We start from the raw sequence: 23,677 nt of genomic DNA, 5'->3' as shown, positions 1-23,677 counted from the left end.
TTTGTGCCAGTCCCATAGTGTTTGGATTACTGTAGTTTCACTGTGTAGTTTGAAACAAAGGAACGTGATATTTCGTGCTTTTTTTTTTCTTTCTCAAGATTGCTTTGGCTATTTGGGTGGTTCCATACAAAACACACTGATAGTTTTGAAGAGTCCAGGGCACTTGAATTGTAAAATGTCCTGCTTTCTGGGGAATTGTCTTGTTTTCTCATGATTAGATTTGGGTTAAACGTTTTGCCACGAATATTAAATGGGAAATTTTACGCCCCCCCCCCCCCCCCCCCCCCCCCCCGCCCCAATCACTTCAGGAGGCACATGATGTCAGCTTTTCAATGTTGGTAATGATGCGTTTGATCTCTTGGTTAAGTGGTATCTGCCAGACATACTGATTGTAACGGTATATTTTTTCCTTCCTAATTAAGAAGGAAAATGTAGGATTAATACTTTGGGACCATGTGATATTATTCTTACCCCAAAGCCTTTGGTTTACTCAGTGGTTTAACATCCATTGATGATCCTTGCTTGAATCTGTTATTACACTGGGGATTGCAGAATGTTTTGGGGCCACTGTTAAGCCACCATTTCCTCTCCAATGGAGAGAAGCAGAGGGAAGCCTCTTTTCCCCTCTTTGGGGTGACTTTGCTTTGGCAGGCAGTCCTGAAAGTACAGTGCATCTTCTTGAGTTTTGTTAAACTGGGCAACGTGATAGCTACAAAAGCCTGGAGGGAACAGGCTTATCATTGCAGATCTTTCATTACCTCAGCTATTTTAAAACTAGCATTCCCTCATTTGGTGGGTTGTTGGTTTAAAGACGAATTCTCCTCTGTAGTTGGCAAAGGTTTCCTGCAGCCAGCGGCCTTAGGTGGGAGTAAACCATCTCCTCCAGGAGAGCTTGCCTGGTTTTAGAGGGGTTCTGTCAGGGACTTGTGTAGTGTTTGCAAACACAAAACAATAGGACTGTCTGGTGAGGATACAGACAAGGAATGTCAAGACAGGAGTTCCTGTGTGTTTCACCCTGACCACTGTCATATTTCAGGTCTAGTGTTGCTGCAGATGTTTGCAGTTCCATGGTTGTTAGTTCTTTCTGAGCTGTCATTGTGTTCCCATATTCTTTTACCTTGGGCTATCTTTCCTGATTCTGTTGTAAATATCCTCCTGTTTCATAAAGGATCTTGTGTCATAAACTCCTCACTTCCCACTTCCAACCTCCACCCCAGCTCCCTGTGTTCATTTCCATTCTGACCCACTTTACTTGTCTCAGAGGAAGGAGGAGTTTTTTCTTCTGTTTAAGATTAACCTGTGCTCGTGATCCTTTCATCTTTTACATCCTCTGGGACCTTTTTTCCTCAGTAAACCATCCCTTCTGTCCTGTGGATTCACATTATTTCGCTATTCACTCCACATGCTCTTCTTCAGCCTATGGATGCGACCAGGGGTCTCAGACTAAAAAAAGTCCTTAACCATCTGTCCCCTCTGTTGTCTTCTGTCATTTGCCTTTTAATCTCTAAACTTGTTGAAAGGTATCCATAGATAGCTGTCTCTTTCAGTCATTCTTCCCGTTCCCTCATGGCTCTTACCTTATGACCTCACAGAGGGTGCTCTTACTAATGCCACCAGTGACTGCTTTTTTTCTTTCCCTTCAATGTTTTTTTTACTTTTAAATTTCAGAGCTACAGAAGACTTCATAATAGACAAAGTCCCAAGATTTTATAACAGACACTCATATACAGTTGACCCTTAACACAGACAGAGGGGTGCCTGCTTCCCACTCACTCACAAATCCGTGTATAGCTCGATTCTCCGAGAACTTAACTAAAAGCCTATATTGTTGACCAGAAGCCTTACTTACAATAATCTGTTAACACTTTGTATATTGTGTGTGTTACATAAATTGTTTTTACAATAAAGTCAGCTAGAGAAAAGAAAACACTATTAAGAAAACCATAAGGAAAATACAGTTATAGCATGTACTGTAAAAAATCCACGTATAAGTTGACCCGCACAGTTTAAACCCATGTTCAGGGGCGCCTGGGTGGCTCAGTCAGTTGAGCGTCCGACTTCAGCTCAGGTCATGATCTCATGGTTCGTGAGTTCAAGCCCCATGTCGGACTCTGTGCTGAGGGCTCAGAGCCTGGAGCCTGTTTCAGTTTCTGTGTCTCCCTCTCTCTGCCCCATCTCCACTCACACTCTCTCTCTGTCTCAGAAATAAACAAACACTAAAAAAATAAATAAATAAAATCCGTGTTCAAGGGTCAGCTCTGTTCTTCACCAGGTTCACCAGCTATTAATGTTAACATTTTACCACATTTACTCTCATCATTACTGCATATATGATTACCATCATTGTTTTGCTGAACCATCTGAAAGTATTGCAGACATTGCATCTCTGAATTTTTCAGCATTAATCTCTGAGGAATAAGAACATTGTCTTACATAACCACAAATGATCAGATTCAGAAATACTGTAACACAATTTTTCTGTATTTAGATTTTGTATATTAATATAAAACATAACGTTGACATACTGTTATATAGTCCATGCTCATATCTCACCAGTTGTTCCAGTGAGCATTTTTTCCTGCTCCATGTCTCTTTTATTTTTTTAAATTAAATTTTTTTTTGAGAGAGAGCGCACGTGCATGTGTGTGTGAGTGGGAGAGGGGCAGAGAGAAAGAGAATCCCAAGCAGACTCCACACTGTCAGTGCAGAGCTGGATGTGGGGCTTGAATTCATGAACATGAGATCATAACCTAAAGTCAGCCACTTAACTGAGCCAGCCAGGCACCCCGGTAGAGCACAGCATCTGTTGTCTTGACCACTTCCTCCATCTTGAGACTTTCCCCCACTTTGTATCAGTGGCTCTTCCCTGGCCTGGATCTCTTCCTGTGTCTTTGACACCCTATCCCCTACCCCACTTTCTTTGCTAACCGCTCATCCACTCATTGTTCTTGTCTGTTCCTGCTGTTGAGGCTCCTTTCTTATCTCCTTACTTGCCTTCTTCCACTCACCATCTCTTCACTGATGACTGTTGTCTGGGCTGCTTTAGCAGCTGTCTCCACACAGCTCCCAGAGTGAGCTTCTTAAAACTCGCTTTGCAGAATATTTAGCAGTTGCCTTCACTTGAAGTAAAATTCAGTGCCTTCAAGGCTCTTTGTGACCTGGCCTCGGCCCACTTATCCAACTTCATCTGGTACTACTCCTTTTCTCCCTGTTATCTAGACCAGCGCTGGTCAATGGAAATATTACATGGGCCGTGTGTTCAAATTAAAAATTTCCAGTAGACATATTAAGAATTATAAAGGTAGTTAAGTTAATTTTAATAAGATTTTAATTTACCATAATTATTAATAATTTCAGTTGTATTTACTTCATACAAAATATTTTTAACAGACGTATAGTATTTTTTTTAAGTTTATTTATTCTTAGAGCGAGTGCACGAGCAGGGGAGGGGCATTGAGAGAGGGAGAGAGAGAATTCCAAATTGGCTCTGTGCTGTCAGTGCGGAGCCCAACATGGGGCTTGATATCACAGACTTGATCATGACTTGAGCCAAAAAAGATTCAGATGCTTAACCAACTGAGCCACCCAAGCTTTCAAAAAGTGGGGGAAACTAAAAACTGAAGGAATAGAATTTTAAAGAAATACAGAGGCAAAAAAGATATTAGTCTAATTTTTATATATCAAATAGCATCAATAGCATTGAACTCTGGGCTTGTTTCTTGAAGGTCACACTTCCTATTTCCCTACAGCAGGCAGCATAGCAAGGTGGGTAAGAGCCTGGGCTCTGGAGCTAGGCTACCTGGGTTGAAACCTGATTCCCCTTTTATTGGCTGTGTGAACTTGGGCAAATTATTTAACTTCTCTGTGCCTCAGTTTGTTCATCTGTAAAATGAGGATTTAGTAGTGCCTTTTTTATGGGGTTATTATGAGGATCGAGTGAGTTAATATATGCAAGGTCCTTACATAGTGGTGGTTGTCAGGTCTACTCTAAGCATTTGTTATTATTACTTACCTTTGATAGTATTAGGGTGGTTGGGGGGAAAAAGAGAAAAACACTGTATAATTTGATCCCTCATTTTATCTTTTCTAAGATTTAGCTTCTGAATCTTGCCCTCTCAGTTCTCATCATGGCCCATCTGCTCAAGTCTAATATGTCCACAGTGGACCTCTCCTTGACCTGTTTATTTCAGGCAGTGATTTCAGATGCTCAGGTTCAATGACAGGGTACCATGTTCAGTTGACCTTCCCATTGCCCTGGTCCTGCCCCAGCATCAGAACTATCAGCAGGTCTAATCCCTCTCTCAGATATATATCTCAAGTCTCTCTACTTCCGTACGTGCCAGACATTGTTCAATGCTGTGGAGGTGTAATGGCCTTACATTCTGAGAAGGAAAAATAGATGGTGAACAAGCAAATACTTACTGGCATTAAGTACTTCAAAGAAAGAGGAGGGTAATGGGACTAGAGTGATGGGAAGGAGCTGTGTTAGAACTGGTGGCTGGCCAGGCCTTCTCTGATGAGATGACAGCAGAACAGGCTTAGCGAGGGTAGGAGGAGCAAGCCGTGAAAATATTAGGTGTTAGTAGGAAGCATTGCAGGTAGAGGGAACTTCAAGTACAAAGGCCTTGAGAAAGATACGTGGCCTGTTCAAGAAACAGCATGGAGGCCATTGGGGCTGGGGTAGAGGGAGGAAATGGGAGACTGGTGAAGATGAGGCCAGAAGTAGCCCAGGATAGATCGTGAAGGCCTGCCAGGCCATCTTTGGACCTTGGCTTTTATTCTAAGTGTGGAGGGAAGCCGCCATCATCTCACCTGGACCCTTGTAGTAGTTTTCCTTCTTCCTCCCTCCATGTCATTCTGCTTTAACCTCTTCAAATTATTTGTGTTCCACTTAGGATAAAATCCAGCTCCACCTGTGACCTGCAAGTTTCAGTGTGGTTGGATCTCCACCCAGCTTCCTCAGGCATCGCACGCCCCCCCCCCCCCCGCTACAGCCCACTCTGTGTTAGTCATGCAGACATTTCCTTAGGTTTGGGGACATGCCAAGTTCTTGCTTCAGGTCCTCCCTTAGCACAGGCTGTTCCTTTCGCCTATTCACCATTTTTACTTCTCATTTGTAAATTCCAGTTTATTTTCCTCTTAATGAAACTTTTTAAAACGTTTGTATAACTTTTACCAGTCAGTTAACATTTTGCCACAGTTGCTTTAATCAGACTTCATTTTATGTCTCATTCTTTAGAGATCCCTTTCCTGAAACAACTCCTTACTCTCTACAATTTTTTCACGTTAATTTCCGATAGTACTTACAAGAGTTGACTATTTCTTTTTTTCTTTTTTATTCTTCTTCTTCTTTTTTTTTTTTTTTTTAGAGAGCATGCAAGTGGTGGAGGGGGCAGAGGGAGAGAGAAAGAATCTTAAGCAGGCTCCACGCTCAGCATGGAGCTGGATGCGGGGCTTGATCCTACAACCCTGGGATCCTGACCTGAGCGGAAATCAGAGTCAGACACTCAACTGACTGAGCCACCCAGGCACCCCTGTTTATTTTCTGTCTCTTATTGGACTGTAGACCCCACATTGACATAGATTGTTTTCTTTCCCCCTGTACTATATTCTAGTTTGGTACAGAGTTTACCACACTTTAAGCATGCATTAAATATTTGTTGACCTGTCAGTACATCTATGTATACATGTATATGTGTATATATATATATATATATGTGTGTGTGTGTGTGTGTGTGTATATAGGTATAGATATCTAGGTATATATCTAGATATATGTAGTTGTACTTCTGTTCTTTTAAGATGGACACTTTAACCCCGAGGTGGTTAAGTACCGGCAGCTGTGCTTCAAGTCCCAGTACAAGCGATACCTCACCTCCCAGCAGCAGTATTTCCATAGGCTGCTGAAGCAGATCCTGGCTTCCCGGAATGTAAGTAATGCTGGGAACTAGATACCAGATGTGGACAGTGAACACACAGATCTCATTACTTCAACGGTTGGTTCAGGTACCAAATACAAAAGGTAGCAAGCACTAAGAGGAAAATGCTGCCAGTTAAGCCATGAAACAGTTAGGTTATATCATTCTTTCTAACTAATTTTAAGATGTAGCCTGATTTCAGAGATGTGAAAATATGGGAAAGTACCTCTTAAAATTGATGAAATATCAGAGTTTCAGTATTTACCAAGGTAAACAAATGACTTTGAGATCCATCTTGGATTATTAAAAAGAAGCAGGTTGCTCTGCAGTTGCTATATGAGAGCACACAGGCCTCCAGATATCCTGATGGATTAATAGTGCATCAGGCCTCATGGCCTTGGGATCTGGTAAGTCTGGTAATCTTTGAGGCAAAGTTGTTACGGTTCTAAGTGGTCCTTAAGATTCGATATGGAAATAGTTGGGTGACTGGTATAAAAGTGTTCATTCTTGAAGGAGCAGTTCACCCCTCAGATTTAAGATACTTTGCAACATAGTAATCAGTAGAGGCCCTTTTTATTTGGACATACTCTCTTATGTGCATCTCTGTGATCTGAAGGGAGGGACTTGAGCTTGTTAAACAAAGTCTTCTCTTGAAGAAGATGTAGTCTCCAGGGAATGCACCAGAACAAGCTTTGGATGATGACATGTATCCCCATCTGATTGCTTCCTAGGACCTGCTGGAGATGGCCCGACGGAGTGGCCCGGCCCTTCCCTTCCGCCAGAAGCGCCCTTCACCATCCCGCACTCCTGAGGAGCGGGAGTGGCGGACCCAGCAGCGCTACTTGAAGGTCTTGAGGGAAGTGAAGGAGGAGTGTGGTGACACAGACCTGTCCTCTGATGAAGAGGGTGAGTGTCTGGGGGCATTTGGAGTACCTGGGGTGGTGGATCTACACCAGCAACTTGTTCAGTTGGAGCCAGTGGTAGCCATTTATCTCCCCAGCAAGGAAGCCATCTCAGTTGTCTGTCTTTGGTGGGGTGGAAAATGGGGCTCAGAACCGCTTAGTCTTTGGGCACCGAGATGTTCCTGGTAGATGGGGTGTGAGTGCATACCTTTTTTAGCATTGATACTTAAGTGGCATTTGAGCTTAGATGAGATGAATCCCTGCACAGCAGGGCTCTCCACAGTAGGCCTGTCTGGTCCTATTGTGCCACTTGAGAGAACTGCTTTTCCCCTTACAGGAGAGTAGTAGTGACTGTTGGCCTGCTGCAATGCGACCCCATCACTCTGTTGAAGTCTCTCTTCCTGGAAGAGCCGTTTAAATGACCTAAGTGTGCTCCAGTTCGTCTGGAGAAGGGTCAGAAAGGAATGGTGGAACCCTGGCCTCCATGTTGTTGGCTTAGCCTTGTTGAACCCAAATGGCCACTTACCCAATCTCCCCTATTGGAGTCCACAGCCACGTTGGATTTACAAGAAAAATTTTCTTTTGAAGATCTCAGCTCATGGCTTCCGAGCTCTCCAGCGCGTTCTCCTAGCCCTGCGGTGCCCCTGAGGGTGGTGCCCACGCTTTCAACCACGGATATGAAAACTGCAGGTGAGAACTGAGTGATGCCGTGGATGTTTTGGGAGATCAGGATGTAGATCTGAGAACTCCCTTAGATAGAGGTGGGCACTAGATTCTTACCTGCCAGGGAATTGAAGCAGTGCTCTTTAGAAGTAGGAGATTGAGAGAAGTTTTTGTACAGTTCCACTTTTTTACAAGTTAGGTAGGCCTTCCTTTCTTCCTTTGTTTGGAAACTTCTCCTTAGTTTCTGATCAGCTGGTATTTTCGGCTAAAGAAAGTAGATTCTTAAAATAGTACTTAGGAGCAGTTCAGTAATAGAACAAGAGGGGTAACCAGAGCTATAGCAGTTTCTTAGAATGTCTGTGAAATGAGAGAGGAATTTTTAATTGGGGTAGGAATCAAAGAAGAATGTTAATTTTTGGTGTGTTTTGGAGCAGCTAAGTAACTGAGGTCGTTGTTTTTGATTGAGGTAGTGAAAAGCTGAAGAGTTGATCCTGTGACTGTTTCAAGAATGTTTGGGCTTGTAGTACACAGGACTCAGGAGGGAAACACGGAGAAACATGTTATATTTGAGTATCACAAGTGGCCAGAAAGATTTGAATTTGAGCATCATGTTAGTGAATGACCTAGTCCATGTGGTTTGGTTCGTTTTCTCTCAGATAAAATAGAACTGGGGGACAGTGACCTGAAGATAATGTTAAAGAAGCACCATGAGAAGCGGAAACATCAACCAGTAAGATTGGGTGGGGTGGTTGTTAGAGGTTTTCAGTCTAATGTTTTTGGATTGGCTATTGAAAGATGAAGGTAGTGACAATATCATTATTTATGCTTCCTTTTCTGTCACTGTTGGGGGACAGGAGCAACAGTAGAGGCTAGTTAACAGCAAAGATAGGAGGAAGACAGATGCCTAACATAGCGTCTGATTTCATCTTTACAGCAAGACTGGTACATGGATCGTTATGTCCGTTTTACCTGTGTTCAGAGAGGTTAAGGAGCTTGTCGTTGCCCCTTTGGCTAGGAAGTCAGGGGTCAAATCCTGTGCTCTTCTCACTTTTTACTCTTTCTGTTCCTTCACTTTGACCGAATCAGGGTAATGCCAGGGCAATCAAGCCAGTCCATCTGGCTTGAGGGGAGGAAGAAAAGGCAGACCATCTAAGGTGAGATGGGAAGTGTCACACCCTGGAAGTCAGCAAATCCCTTAACTTCTCTGAACCCCATTCTCAGACTGTAAAGTACAGTGATACTTAACACGACTGTTTGAAGAGCACATAACATAAGGAATGCAAAAGAGCTTTATAAACTAGATGCTATGTAGTAGAAAGGTTGGAACTGAGTTCTCCTGTGCCCCTTACGCAAGGGCAGTAGTTTTAATCTCCATACATTTTTTGATTCAGCATGATTTCCTCAAGTGCGCCCAACATCTGATTGTATCTGTTAGGTAAATTGGCAAAATCATTGGCAGTTTTAGCTCCTTATTTGGGCCTCTATAACAAATCTCTGAATATCACATCCAGGATCATCCGGACCTTTTGACAGGGGACCTGACTCTCAATGACATCATGACTCGAGTAAATGCTGGCAGGAAGGGCTCTCTAGCAGGTAATTGATATCCTCTGTAGGTAGTCATTATCTGACTGTGGTGTTACGTTATGTAGACTACTTACATGTGGCAAAAATAAATGAAACTACAGCTTTCCTTCTTGCTGATAACCTTTGTTTTTATCATTGCATCTTGTGGATTTATAGGTGGAAATGAATATAAAATCAGTACAGTAGATCTTTGTCTCTTTAATAGGTGCTAAAATTAACCTGTAAACCTTTATAACCTGTAAAATCTCTCACTAGGTTTGGTTAAAAAACAAAACAAAAACAACTAAATGTCTTAGTACTAAGACTTTTCTTTCTTCTACTGGTGGGTGTTGGGAAAATAACATGCAGATAACACCCCTCCCTTCCTGATGTACAAAATGCAGTTCTCTGATTTTTGTTGCCTTTTCTTCGCAGCCCTATATGACTTGGCTGTCCTTAAAAAAAAGGTTAAGGAAAAAGAGGAGAAGAAGAAGAAGAAAATAAAACTGATCAAATCAGAGGCAGAGGATTTGGCTGAACCCTTAAGCAGTGCTGACGGGATCCCACCTCTCTCACAGGCCCCTTCTCCGCTGGCTATACCTGCTATCAAGGAGGAGTAAGTGAACAACACATAACCTGCTCAAGGGTGAAAGGTTAACCCGGGGAGTGTACCTAGTGCTCATGTGGAATGAGCTGGTATATGTTGAATCTGTGTAAACACACACACACACACACACACCCCACAAAAGACCTGAATCCCAGGGGACCTGCTAGGGAATTTGTATAGTGTGGTCCCTTACTGAACTTTTCTATGACTGTTAGGTTTAGAGGGCCTAAGCCATCTGGGGATGTTGTCTTCATCTTTTTGGTTGTTCTTACATATTTTTTCCTTTGTTAGGCCTCTTGAAGATCTCAAGCCTTGCCTTGGAATCAATGAAATATCTTCCAGTTTCTTCTCTTTGCTATTAGAGATCTTGTTGCTGGAGGGGCAGGCTAGCCTTCCTATGGTAAGAGTTTTGGAAAAATCAGGTGTACGTCAGAGTTTTTGAATTGTGGAAAACTTTAACGGTCTCAAGCTAGAGAAGAATAATTCTGGGTTCCTCCCAAAGCTCTGCAGTTAACTTGCTTTGTGACTTGCAAACATACTCTGGCTTGTTCTGGCACATCTCTGGAATTGCTGGTGTAGAGTAGAACTGTAACTGAGTTCTGCCTTTACTTTCCCTTAGCTGGAGGAACGGGTTTTGGATTGGCAGTCCTCTCCAGCCAGCTCCCTCAATAGCTGGTTCTCTGCGGCCCCCAACTGGGCAGAGTTGGTGTTACCAGCCCTGCAGTATCTTGCTGGAGAAAGTCGTGGTAAGGTACTTCTTTCTTTAGAGTCAAGTATTTTTTCCCCTCTTTGTTTATTTCATTCTCCTGGTAAACTGTAGGCTTCCTGGTTCAATCCATTATGGCTTTGCATAATGCTGTACCTTGGGGGGTCTCTGCTGTCCTGATACACTATCATACATTCAAAAGTTATCTAAGAGGTCAGGGATGGTAATTATTCTGAGTTTAGTGCTCTGTCTGACCTGTGTTCTTGTTCATGTGATTCATTTCTTGCAGCTGTACCTTCCAGTTTCTCTCCGTTTGTTGAATTCAAAGAGAAAACCCAGCAGTGGAAATTGCTTGGTAAGTAATTCATACTGCCTATCCATAGCAGTAGGTTTTCATTCTCTCACTTCCTCTGCTCAGCCTCTTTTGTCTTCCAGTCAATACAGTCTAGTAGAATCTTGAAAACAGCAATATTAAGCCTGTTTTGCTCAGTAAAAAAATCCTTCATGACCTCTTTAGTATCTCACACTAAGTTTTACTGCTGTATTGGATTTTGGCTTACCCCAGGTGGGGTGGGACAGCCCTTCTATTACAATGCATCCTGATACTTGTGAATTTAAATCTGCAGGGGTATTTACAGTAGCATCCACATTTGAATTAATTGCACCTATGGTTTTAGATTAATGTGTAATAGTATACTGTTTTTCTTTCCTAACAATGGGCTTTGCTGTTGAGGATAATGTGCAGTAAGATGTTGGACAACTGTTGGGGCGCCTGGGTGGCACAGTCGGTTAAGTGTCTGACTTCGGCTCAGGTCATGACCTCACGGTTCGTGGGTTCAAGATCCGTGTCAGGTTCTGTGCTGACAGCTCAGAGCCTGGAGCCTGTTTCAGTTTTTGTGTCTCCCTCTCTGTCTGCCTCTCCCCTGCTCGTATTCTGTCTGTCTGTGTCAAAAATAAACATTGAAAAACAAAAAAAGATGTTGGTTAGCCCTGAATAAACTATTTCCAAGGATTGGGATTCTTATTTTTGTTTTAAATCTACAAAGTCCCCCTTACTAAGTTGTAGTATCATGCACCTGAAGTAACTTGGTGACAGTTATGACCCTGGTAAGAGGAAAACTCTGTGTTGATTTTCTGCTGAAATTCACAGACCTTTCTCTTTACCCTCTTGAGTGGTCTGTGAAGAAAGAAATGGAGATAAGGTTGTGAACTCAGTAGATCCATTTATTTCTTACAATGTGTATTTAGCTTTTAGGTGTCAGGTATTATGTTAGGTGCTGGAGTATATAATGAATGTTCATTCAGATGAAATAATAAATATATACATTCTGGAAGGGGAAAGTACCAGAAAGGATGGAAGTTTATGTTGAGGTGTTGGTATATTCTGCAGAGTTGGGAGGACCTTCCTGAGGAAAGAACATTTCAGCAGAGACAGTAATGATGACTAAGAAGGAGCTAGGCAGGCTGAGGGGAAGAACATTCCATATGGAGGAAGCAGTATGGTTTTGTGGCGCTAGGGAAGATTCAATTCGAAAAGATTGCACGAGCCCACATAGAGAGCATGATAGTCTGGACCTGAAGAGGGAGAATGGACCAATTTGAGAAAGTTCTAAGTGGTAAAAGCCACAGGACTTGGTTATGACTGGCTGTGGGGAGTGAATGGAGAGTGCCATCAGGCATCATTTCCTGCTAGATTTGTGCCTAGTGGTGAAGATGTCATTCACTGAGGTAGGCAGCCGTGGAGGACGTCTTGCCTCAGGTGAGGGTGAAGATCTTGAGTTTAGTTTTGGACATGCTGAGTGTGAGCTGCCTTTGAGGTATTTTAAGTATTGATGTTGAGTAAGCAGTGGGGTGTGTGGATTTAGAATCCAGATGGGAGAGTTAAGGCAGAGAGTTGTTGGCATGTCTGCAGGAATTGAAGCCAAGGCATAGGGAGGAAGTGTGAAGTGAGGAGAAAAGAGGGCCTTGGACTAAGCATTGAGAAGTTCCAAGGCAGAGCAGGCTGAGCAGAAGTGCCTATGGAGAAGTGACTATAGACTTGGGGGGAAACCATGAGATAGTTGAATCTTGGAAACCAGAGGAGGACAGAGTCAGGAAGTGGGAAGTGGTAATTAGTTTTGATTGGTCCTAAAAGTTTCAGTAAGATAAAGCCCACGGATCTGTGGACATAGAAGAAATGGTGAATTTCTTGTAAAAATGATTCTTTGTCAGGATGATGGGTGTCAAGGACAGTGGGGAGCTGAAGGTGACCTATGATAGTTGACTGCAGCTCTGTCTGGCTCTGTAGGGCTGGTGGCTTGAAGTCAGCCTGGAGGGGTACTTATGCCCAGGGTGGCAGACTGTCTAGGACCAGATAATAAGGATTTTAAGTTCATGGACCAGATAAAACCGGCGGCCAGTTTGCTGATCATAATGCACTCTTGTAGATCTGCAGGTGCTACCAGTCAGGGCCTCCTTTCCTGTAGCCAGTTAAACCTTTACCTGTGCATGTCTGGTTAAAGAGACCGTGAATCTAAACATCTCTTTCTAGAGTTTTAGCAGTGGAGGGGACGAAAGTTAGGGAGACTTGTGGCCAAAGGAGGCATTTTTTTTTTTTTTTTTAAAGGAGAGAAAGTCTAAGAGAGTCCAGGTGTTGATAGGAAGAGTACAGTGGAGAGAAAGAAGCTGAAAATACAGGAGAGAAGGGAGAATTCACCATAAAAATCCCTGTGAAGATGGGGAGGGATTGGCCTTGGATGGCAGAAATGGCAGCACATTTCTTATTGTAGGCAGAAACAGTGGACACCCAGCAGTAGGCTGACGGTTGTATTGTGGGAACGTTGAGGGAGTTGGATTTGATGGCTTTTCTGTGTAAAGTAGGAGGTGAGAGAGGTGAGGTTGTCATGAGTAAGAAGGGGAGGTTGAGAGAATGGGGACATAGTTGCTGTGGTTATGGGAAGCTAGCTTGATCAGAGGTTATGTTAGATTGCCAGACAGCATTGAGGGTCCGTTGAGGCTGCTCATTGGGCATTTTTAGTGGTATTTTTTGCCCTTTTGTGTGTTTTTTCTTTGGCAGCCCTCAGCTCTCTGAGATGAAGCATGGAGAATGTGGACAGTTGAGATTGTGAGTTTTGTGGGATTGGAATGATGTAGATACAGGAGCAGTGGTTAGCAGGTATTACTGTATTGGTAAGATTGCCACTGAAGTGATGGACACGGATGGAACCCAGTAGGGAGGGAAATGTGACAGAAGGGGGCTTGGAGAAGTGCAGGTGTCAATGGACTGGAAGCCCTGTTGAGTCACAGTGCTGTTTTGGTGGGAGAAGGGAAGTAAGCAAGGGTTCTGGATGACTGTGGTCTGGGAGCAGAAGGTGTGAATTAGCGTAAAGGCTGTCAGCTCTGGCTGTGTCCGGCAAGCGCTTGGAACTTTTTAAAAACACTGATGCCCTAGGTCTTACCCATAGACTTGTGTGGGACCTGAGCCTTAGTATTTTTAAAAGTTCCCAGGTGATTCCTGTGTGTATGTAGCCAGGGTTGAGGGGCACTGGATTAGTCATGTTGAGGATGTGGCAGTTTTAGCTAATGACTACATCCAGTTGTGATTGTGGGAGTGAGTGGCTGGGGTGGAGTGGAGGGAGGAGGTCATGAGGACAGAACCAAGGGGTTTGGATATTGGCTGTACCATCTGTATGGATGTGCCAGTTGCACAGTGTGGCAGGGAGTAGACTGGTGAGCCAGGTGAGCCAGAGCTCCCCGTGAGGAATGACTAGGTAAGCAGCTGAGAGGAGCAGGGGACAGGGTGGAACAGGTGGATGCTAAGATCCTTAGGTACCAGGCGTTTGTTTTATTTTGATTTTCCAGAAGAGCTGGGGGGAAATAGTTTGGCATCAGTGATGGGATGGAAGGAGGAGCTCCACTCTGAAGGGCGTGGCTGTGAGAGGATAGGCAGCTGGCAAACCCGAAGGTTGAAGGACTCGGGAGAGGCCGACTTCACACCAGGCAAGGATGTGGAGGGAGCGATGCGGGAACAGGATTAAGGCTATAGGGAAACTGATTATGAAGAAGCATTTCTAGAGGACAGAGCAGAGTACGAGGAATCTTCCCAGGATAAGGAAGTTCAGCACATTCTGGGGATGGCGGTACCGCACATTGTCTAGTGAAAGCATGTAAGAGTCCTCAGAAGTGTCATCTCAGCTGCCTCTGAGAAGGGTAGGGCCCTGGGGGCTGTATTCTTCCCACAAGCTGTCGTGAGTGCTCGTCTCTCTAAGGAAGGTCAAGGGGTTCAAGCTTTTCTCTTGCCTGGGGGCCTTCTTGCTGCTGTGCCGGTTGCCAAAATGTCTCTGGTGACCCACTAATGAGAAGAAGACTTTTCTGACCCCTGCCCCCCACCATGATAAGGTAACTTTTCTAGGGTAAGCTTCCATAATATCCTTTGTGACACCTACCACTTTGAGGTTTTATTAATATGTATTCTTGTGTCACTTGACTGTAAACTCCATGAGAACAGAGACTGAGTTCATGGAATAACCCTAGCCCATGCAGTGCCTGGCACACAGTGGTTACTCAGCAAATCCCTAGGGAATGAGTGATTTACTTAGGAAACATCCGGAAGTGGTGGTCCAGGCGATAGTATGTGCACAGGTCCTGATGGGTTTTCTCTCTGGCATAGGAAAAAGTGGGATTCTGAGTAACACTTTAGATTGTTTTATTATTATTTTGCCTTTTTGTTTTTCTGATAGGCCAGTCCCAAGATAATGAAAAGGAATTAGCTGCACTCTTTCAACTATGGCTAGAAACCAAAGACCAGGCTTTCTGTAAGGTAAGGTATTAAAGAAATACCAGATCTGGGGCGCCTTGGTGGCTCAGTCATTTAAGCAACTGGCTATTGATTTCAGCTCAGGTCATGATCTCACAGTTTGTGGGAGCAAGCCCCATCTCAAGCAGGAGCCTGCTTGGGATATTCTCTCTCCCTCTCTCTACCCCTTCCCTACTAGTGCACGCATGTGTTCTCACTGTCTCTCAAAATAAATAAAAAATTAAAAAAGGAATACCAGATCTTTCTTACTGGGTTTCCAGAGCCCTTAAATTAGCCAGAATTCTTTAGTCCATTTACCTGTTCATGTTTTCCTTTTCTCCAGCAAGAAAATGAAGACAGCTCAGATGCCACAACACCTGTTCCTCGGGTGTGAGTATAATACTTTAATGGTGGGTGGTTTTCCATGAAATTATAGTTTAAGGTACTGCCGTGGTTTTGCTGACATTTCTTAGCATGTTAGAGCCATAGTGGACTTTAAAGATCCTAGGAGTCCACTGATTATTACCTGCCTTAACATACCTGAGAAGGGCAGCACATTCCCATCAGTAAGAGTGGCTTTCTGAGCAGAGGATTCTGAATTGGGGGAGGACTGCATAGTGGAGTCTTCGAGGTGGATGTAATCTATCTTGTAGGAGGGCTTACTCTTTTCCCCAAATTCTCCTTCAGTTCCCATTTGAGAAGGATTCATCTAATCTGTCTTTCTCATTTTACCTATGAAGAAATTGAGTCATGAGTTTAAGTGACTTCCTGAAGGTTAGTGACAGGACTAGAATTTAAGCCTCTTGACCTCTAATCCTGAGCTCTTTATATTACATCATGTCATGTGACTGTTTCCAATCTGGTGTGGTCCCTTTTGTTACCCCCAGCCTCATTGAGATACAGTTGACATATAATATTGTTTAAGTTTGAGATGTACAACATAATTGATTTGATGCATGCATATGTTATGAAATGATTACCATAATAGTTGCATTTATTATCTCACATAATTATCCATTCTTTTTTTTTGTGGTGAGAACATGTAAGATCTCTCTTCTTAGTATGTGAACCAGTATTGGTAACTGTAGTCATCATGCTGTGCATTCGATCCCCAGAACTTACTCGTTTTCTAACTGGAAGTTTGTACCCTTTGACTTGCCTCTACTCATTTCCCCCATCCTCCAGCCCTTGATAACTACCATTCTACTCTCTATTTTTGTCAGTGCGGCTTTTTTTAGATTCCACATATGTGAGATTGTACAGTATTTGTCTTCTCTGACTGACTTATTTCACTTAGCATAATGCCTTCAAGGGCCATCCATATTGTTGCAAACGGCAAGATTTCCTTTTTTATGGTTGAATCATATGGTGTCTTAAGGAATATATATGTTCATTGGCTGGTAGGCAGTTCGGTTGTTTCTGTGTTGTGGCTCTTGTACATAATGCTGTAAATAAGGGTGCACATATCTTTTCAAGATTTCATTTCCTTTGGAAGTGCACCCAGAAGTGGGGTTGTTGGATCATATGATAGTTCTAATTTTTTAAGGAATCTCCATATGCTTTCTGTAGCAGCTGAAGCAGTTTAACATTCCTACCAGCAGTACACAGCAGTTCTCTTTTCTCTATATTCTTGCTAACATTTGTTGTTTTTTTATCTTTTTGGTAATAACTATTCTAACATGTGTGAGTTGATCTCTCATTGTGGTTTTGATACATGTAGATTTGCAAATATTTCCTCCCATTTGCTTTTTCATTTTGTTTTCTTTGCTGTGCAGAAGATTTTATGTGATGTAGTATCACTTGTTGATTTTTGCTTTTGTTGCTTATGATTTTGATGTCATGTCCAGAAAAGTATTGCCAAGATCAGTGTCCAAGAACCTCTTTCGTATGTTTTCATCTAGGAGTTGTACAATTTCAGGTGTTATAGTTAAGTCTTTAATCCATTTTGAGTTGATTTTTGTGAGTGGTATAAGATGGGGTCCAAATTCATTCTTTCCCATGTGGATATCCAGTTTTCCCAATACTATTTATTGAAGAGACTGTCTTTTCCCCATTGAGTGTTCTTGGCTCCATTGTCAAATATGGAGCCAGTGGTTTGACCATACACAAAATGGTTTATTTCTGGTCTTTTGATTCTGTTCCATTGGCTTATGTGTCTGTTTTTATGCCAACAGTGTACTATTTTGACTATTATAACTTTGTAATAAAGCTTGAAGTCTTCATATGTGATGCTTCCCACTTTGTTGTTCTTTCTCAGGATTGCATTGACTATTCGAGGTTCTTTGTGGTTGCATATAAATTTTAGGATTTTTTTTCTGTTTCTGTGAAAAATGGCATTGGTATTTTGATTACGTTGAATCTATAGGTGATTTTGGGTTGTATGGACATTTTAACATTATATTTCCAGTCCGTGAACATAGACTATCTTTTCATTTATTTGTGTTTTCTTCAGTTTCTTTAATCAGAGTCTTACATTTTTTAGTGTACACATCTTTCACCTCCTTGGTTGAATTTATTTCTAAGTATTATATTGCTTTGATGCTGTGGTTTGGTTCTTTAGATTCCTGAATGCCAGCATGGAGGGCCAGCCTGAATGTGACAGAACTGTTTATGTAACAGGGGTATAGAACTCACTGTCTCTTGGAAGCAGAAAAACCACCATGTCATATTACAAATTTGAAGTCTTTTGTTCCTCTAAGGCTGAATTTTTTTGTTGTCATTACATGGGGCTTAGCAACAGTACTGAAAACAGGTAAAAACGTCAGTCTCACTACCTAGTACTTTTCTGGATTTCTAAAACTCAAGTAATTTTTGGAAATACAGGAGTTACTTGGTAGGATCTGGAAAGTCAACTTTTGACCTTTGTGGGAACAGAGTACTAATGAAGGGACATTTTTTTCATGGTGCAAAGGAATGGTTCTGGGTGCTGGAGAAGGGGTGATGGATACAAAATTCTTTATGTTCCAGAAGAACTGACTATGTGGTGCGGCCCAGCACGGGGGAGGAGAAACGAGTTTTTCAGGAACAGGTAAGAAATACCTAGAACCCAGTGAAAATCTCTGCCTCTGTGTGGCCATGCTGAGAAAGCTCTGAGCCCGATCTTCTTGGAGTCCAAATTCTTAGAGGGAATTCATACCCTTAACCTTAGACATTCTGTTGGTTGAGATTGTTTGCTGGGGGGTGGAAATGGTGTGAGGAAAGGGAGTAAGAAATGTTTTGATGGGTTTTTCTTCCAGATAGCAAAATAAATTTACATTTATCTCTCAGTCCCTTTGGTAATGACTGTGGCTTTGGAGACCACCTAATTCCACTCTGGTTGGCTCAGTATTCCTAGTGGAATAGCCTGTTCCCGTTAGTCTCTCCAGGTTGATCTCCTACTGTTTGAGAGTGTTAGAAAGAACCCCACTAATTCTGACTTAGGTGCCTTGTTCCTTTTCTCTTGTTAGGAGCGTTACAGATACAGCCAGCCTCATAAGGCATTCACCTTTCGCATGCATGGCTTTGAGTCTGTAGTGGGGCCTGTGAAAGGTGTTTTTGACAAGGAGACCTCGCTCAACAAGGCTCGGGAGCACTCCCTGCTGCGCTCTGACCGTCCTGCCTACGTTACCATCCTGTCTCTTGGTATGTGCCATCTATTTCTTTCTGTCATCAGCTGTCTCTCCCAATCCCTGGAAGGGCTTTGAGGGTCAAATGTAGTTTTATGAGGCCTTGGAGTTTGGGACATGAAGGGGGATTCTACCCCCAGAGATTAATGCCAGGAATCAGTTTCTTCCCTGATGTCTTGGGCTCACGTTTACTTTCATTCAGGAATTTTTACAGACCAGCCAACTAGCGTAAATGTGGAATTTGCTACCTCCAGGCTGATTCTTTCATTTTATTTTTTATTGTTTTTGAATGGATATTTAGCAGAGGAGATTTATTTTTCCATATATATATATATATATATATATATATATATATTAAGTTTATTAATTCTTTGAGAGAGCACATGCGTGGGGAAGGGGCAGAGAGAGGGAGAGAGAATCCTAAGCAGGCTCCGCATTGTCAGCTTAGAGTCCGACTCGGGGCTTGATCTCACTAACCGTGAGATCATGATCTGAAGCAAGATCAAGAGTCAGACACTTAACCGACTGAGCCACCCAGGTGCCCCTAGACGGATTCTTTAAAAAATTTTTTTTTATGTTTGTTTATTTTTGACAGAGAGAGAGAGAGAGAGACAGAGCATGAGCGGGGGAGGGGTAGAGAGAGAGGGAGACACAAAATCTGAAACGGCTTCAGGCTCTGAGCTGTCAGCACAGAGCCTGATGCGGGGCTCTAACTCACAGACCACGAGATCATGACCTGAGCCGAAGTCGGATGCTCAACTGACTGAGCCACCCAGGCACCCCTAGACGGATTCTTTTAAAGATAAGACGTTTAACCTTTTTTTGTGCCATGAAGCTCTTTGGCAGTCTGGTGAATCCTGCAGACTCTGTCTCAGGATTTTGTCCTTATTTATTGTTATTTATTTATATTTTTTATTTTTTTTTAAAGATTTTATTTTTAATCTATATACCCAACATGGGACTCAAACTCACAACCCCAAGATCAACAGTTGCATGTTCTACTGACTGAGCCAGCTAGGTACCCCAGGATTTTGTCTTTTTTTTGTTTGTTTGTTTGTTTATTTTTGAGAGAGTGAGTGCAGGTGGGGAAGGGGCAGAGAGAGAGGGAGACACAGAATCTGAAGCAGGCTCCAGGCCCTGAGCTGTCAACACAAAGCCTCATGCAGGGCTTGAACTCATGAGCTGTGAGATCATGACCAGAGCTGAAGTTGGACGTTCAACCGACTGAGCCACTCAGGTGCCCCCAGGATTTTGTCTTTAAATGAATAAAATACTTAAGAGTTCTAAAAGAAACCAGCCCTGTTAAAATATTTATCAAAATCTTAAATTTATGGTGCAGAAATATATGTGTTTTTTATGTTATTAAATGACAGCCTTTAGTAGCAGGTCACTTAGCTCCTATAATTTCCGAATAGCGATGAGTGGAAATGGTATCGTGAGTTGTCTACAGTAGCTGTGACGTGTGTGATACGAAAATACCTGATTTCTGTCGCAGTATCACACTACCGCCAATATAAAGTTTGTTACTGTTGCTCATAATTGAAGGAAATGCTAAATTTTAGTCAGATATATAACTTTTTTCCTCACCCGAGTTCACAGGCCTCAGTTTTGGCTCAGGGTGTCTGAAGTGTAGGAAACTGTCTCCAGAGGGCAGTGTCCACCTAGTGCTGAGTCTGACTAAGGCAGAGACACCTCAGTGAGCTTCTCCATACAAGAGCAGGTAGAGGGACAATGCTCCTCAGTGGCAGCCCTGCTTGACTCTTCGACTTTCCATTTTCTGATGTCCTCAGTTCGAGATGCTGCGGCCCGGCTGCCTAATGGGGAAGGTACCAGGGCCGAGATTTGTGAGCTGCTCAAGGACTCCCAGTTTCTGGCACCAGATGTCACCAGCACTCAGGTAGGATGGAAAAGAGACAATGTTTTGTTCCAAAATGGATTTAAGAAAACCTACAATATACAACATAATGATTTCTTAAAACTGAATGAAAAAGAGGAAAGGAGGAGATCCTGAGAAATGTGAACAGTGATGACCTATGACCCTTGCAGTCTGTGGAGCACAGATTTCCCTCTACCCTTTACTTCTGCTTCTACTGCAGCTTCTTAGGTCACTGTCTCCTTCAGGGGACAGCGCAGTCTCCCAGGAATCTTGCCATTGGTAGTATTGCCACCAGACTGAGATAGGATCTGCGACTCACACCCGGTGGTTTTTCCCTGGTGTCTGAGTCTGACTGGTCCCTTTTCCACTTTGTTCTGCTTCTCAGGTGAACACAGTAGTGAGTGGAGCCCTGGATCGGCTGCATTATGAAAAAGACCCGTGTGTGAAATACGACATTGGGCGAAAGCTGTGGATCTACCTCCATCGGGACCGGAGCGAGGAGGAATTTGGTGTGTGAGGCTCTGACTAGATGAGGGATGCTTCTGAGTTATTGCCCCAATTCCATTCTGCTTTGTGATGACGTTCAGGCAGGATAGGAATATAGAGTCAAGACTTAGCCCGTTGGCGAGGCCACCAGTGAGGCCTTGGCTCTTAATGAAACCACGCTCCTTACTGTGCTGAGGTTAAACTGTTGCTGAAACTTAACCACCTTTGTTTGCAGAGCGGATTCACCAAGCACAAGCAGCTGCAGCTAAAGCCAGAAAAGCCCTTCAGCAAAAACCCAAGCCTCCATCCAAGGTGGTAAGTGACCTCCTGAGAGCAGCTGCCTTAGCGGTGTCAGGGATGGTGGCAGCCAGGCCTTCCCTGAATTCCCTGCATCAGGAACCATGCCATCCTTTGGTGACTTTGGCTAAACTATCTGCCTTCTGCTTGTAGAAGTCCGGTAGCAAGGAGAGTTCATTGAAAGTCCTCAGCAGTGGCCCTTCTGAGCAGAGCCAGATGAGTCTCAGTGACTCCAGCATGCCTCCCACTCCAGTCACACCTGTGACCCCCACCACTCCGGCTCTGCCTGCCACTCCGATCTCCCCTCCTCCTGTGTCCTCGGTGAACAAAAGTGGCCCTACTTCTGTCTCAGAGCCAGCGAAATCTAGCTCAGGGTAAGCTCTTTCACTGTTTTCTCCAGCTTTCTCCCTCCAGAGATCTTTTGTGTGTATGGCTTAACTTGCTTTATTTTTTAATCATCCCCCTTGCCCCCATTTTCTCGTAGTGTTCTTCTGGTGTCTTCACCCACAATGCCACAGCTAGGAACAATGCTCTCCCCGGCTTCCAGCCAGACTCCACCAAATTCTCAGGCAGCCGCCCGTGTGGTGAGCCACTCTGGCTCGGCTGGACTGCCCCAGGTGCGGGTGGTGGCCCAGCCTGGCCTTCCTACTGCTACTCAGCAGTCAGCAGGGCCGACTCAGACACTGCCACAGATGCCAGCAGGACCACAGATGCGCGTTCCAGCCACTGCTACTCAGTCCAAAGTTGTGCCACAGGTAAACGGGGATGGCAGAGCTGGACCTCAAGGTGGTCTGATGGGTCCAGTTGGCAGAGTGGGTAAGGACCAAGGAGCGTTAGATTATTGCTGCTGCTGCTGTTTAACACAGCGACTCATTTGTTGTTCAAAGCTGGCTAAGCGTTTTTAAGTCATTGTATTTTACATGTTGGGAATCAGAACTTTTGAGAAGTTTAGTGATTTACCCAGGATTGTAACATCAGAATCCTGGTGGATGGAGGTGGAATGTGACTCTAAATCTCAGGCCCTTTCCATTGTGCCTCTCATCTTAGCCATACCGCTAATAGTTGGGTAATTTTAGAGAAGAGTCTTACTTCCTGCCTCAGTTTCCTTTGCTATAAAAGGGTATAATATTTGTTCTCCGTATGTAGGAATACAACAGGATGTTAAATGTGAAAGCTTTCTGAAAATTAAGGTGCTCCACACAGATACAAGAACTTTACAATGTGCATTTTAGAGTATAGTGAGCCTTAAGCACCGATAGAGCAGAAGTAGTCTCGGGGGAGCACTTCCTGGGCAGTGGCACATGCCAGAAGTGGCTCGCTGTGCCAGGCTGTGTCTCAGTATCTAATTGAGCTCTCTACCTCACGCTTGAACCAGACAGTAATGGCCACCGTGCCAGTCAAAGCTCAGACTGCGGCGGCCACTGTGCAGCGGCCTGGACCTGGGACAGGGCTCACGATGACAAGTCTCCCTGCCACAGCCAGCCCCGTGAGCAAGCCAGCCACCAGTTCTCCCGGGAGCTCCGCTCCAAGTGCTTCCACAGCTGCTGTCATTCAGAATGTCACAGGACAGAACATTATCAAGCAGGTCAGTGGAAATCTCTCTGGGTGGATCCAAATCCTTTTTCCCAAAGCAGAGGATAGTCCGAGATCTTAATGATTTGTAGCCTTTGATCTTTAGTTCATGGGTATTTCAGTGGTGAGTTCCCACCAACGGCAGTACAGGCTTCATAGATGCTGAAGATTTCCCCTGTTTCTTTCCAAAAAATTCAGCATGTAGTAGTTGAGCTTCTTGATTTGGAGTAGACTTCCCACGAATTTACTTAGCGAATATCTTGTGGTGTGACATTATACACTTTGTTGGCCTTTCTGTTTACCTTTAATAATAGTAGGATACATTTCTATTTTCCTGGCTATGAACATGCACAGATGATAATTGAACTTCAAAGAATGGTTAGGCAGTGGGCGGCTTGATCTCAGGCATGTGAGTTTGAGCCCCACATTGGGTACAGAGATTACTTAAAAATAAAATCTGTAAAAACAACGACACAGAATTTTTAGGTAAAATAGCAATGATAGGTGTGCTTATCATGTGCCTGTACTGTGCTGAATATTTTATAGATATTAAATAATTTAATCCTCATAACGCCATGGGGTAGGTGCTTTTGTTATTCTCGTTTTATAGATGAAGAAACAGAACCATATAATGGTAAAGTATTGTCATTTTTTTCATTAAATACTTACTGAGTGCTGTTTTGTGCCAGGCTCTGTCCAGAGTGT

At 43.4% G+C, this 23,677-nt stretch overlaps 1 protein-coding gene across 6 annotated transcripts in view; it reads left to right on the top strand.

The window, feature by feature from the left end:
* NFRKB (nuclear factor related to kappaB binding protein) overlaps window positions 1–23,677 on the top strand; it is a 47,872-nt gene that overhangs the window by 8,068 nt on the left and 16,127 nt on the right. For 4 of the 6 annotated variants that reach the window (XR_006208038.1, XR_006208037.1, XR_006208036.1 and 1 more), the window contains exons 5-23: window positions 5,803–5,930; window positions 6,650–6,824; window positions 7,373–7,510; window positions 8,140–8,213; window positions 8,995–9,079; window positions 9,485–9,665; window positions 9,948–10,056; window positions 10,276–10,402; window positions 10,652–10,717; window positions 15,081–15,160; window positions 15,480–15,526; window positions 18,104–18,164; window positions 18,583–18,757; window positions 20,532–20,638; window positions 21,003–21,126; window positions 21,339–21,418; window positions 21,554–21,774; window positions 21,885–22,155; window positions 22,776–22,985. Coding sequence is in view for 3 of the 6 variants with exons in the window: in XM_042957517.1 (XP_042813451.1) it covers window positions 5,803–5,930; window positions 6,650–6,824; window positions 7,373–7,510; window positions 8,140–8,213; window positions 8,995–9,079; window positions 9,485–9,665; window positions 9,948–10,056; window positions 10,276–10,402; window positions 10,652–10,717; window positions 15,081–15,160; window positions 15,480–15,526; window positions 18,104–18,164; window positions 18,583–18,757; window positions 20,532–20,638; window positions 21,003–21,126; window positions 21,339–21,418; window positions 21,554–21,774; window positions 21,885–22,155; window positions 22,776–22,985 (2,459 nt within the window). In the remaining 3 variants the exon portion in view is untranslated. The remainder of the gene's footprint in view (window positions 1–5,802; window positions 5,931–6,649; window positions 6,825–7,372; window positions 7,511–8,139; window positions 8,214–8,994; window positions 9,080–9,484; window positions 9,666–9,947; window positions 10,057–10,275; window positions 10,403–10,651; window positions 10,718–15,080; window positions 15,161–15,479; window positions 15,527–18,103; window positions 18,165–18,582; window positions 18,758–20,531; window positions 20,639–21,002; window positions 21,127–21,338; window positions 21,419–21,553; window positions 21,775–21,884; window positions 22,156–22,775; window positions 22,986–23,677) is intronic. The other 2 variants (XM_042957519.1, XM_042957518.1) reach the window with 2 other exon arrangements.

Source organism: Panthera tigris, chromosome D1, assembly GCF_018350195.1.
Source record: "Panthera tigris isolate Pti1 chromosome D1, P.tigris_Pti1_mat1.1, whole genome shotgun sequence".
Taxonomy (NCBI): Eukaryota; Metazoa; Chordata; class Mammalia; order Carnivora; family Felidae; genus Panthera; species Panthera tigris.
This window is presented reverse-complemented; position numbering and strand designations above follow the sequence as displayed.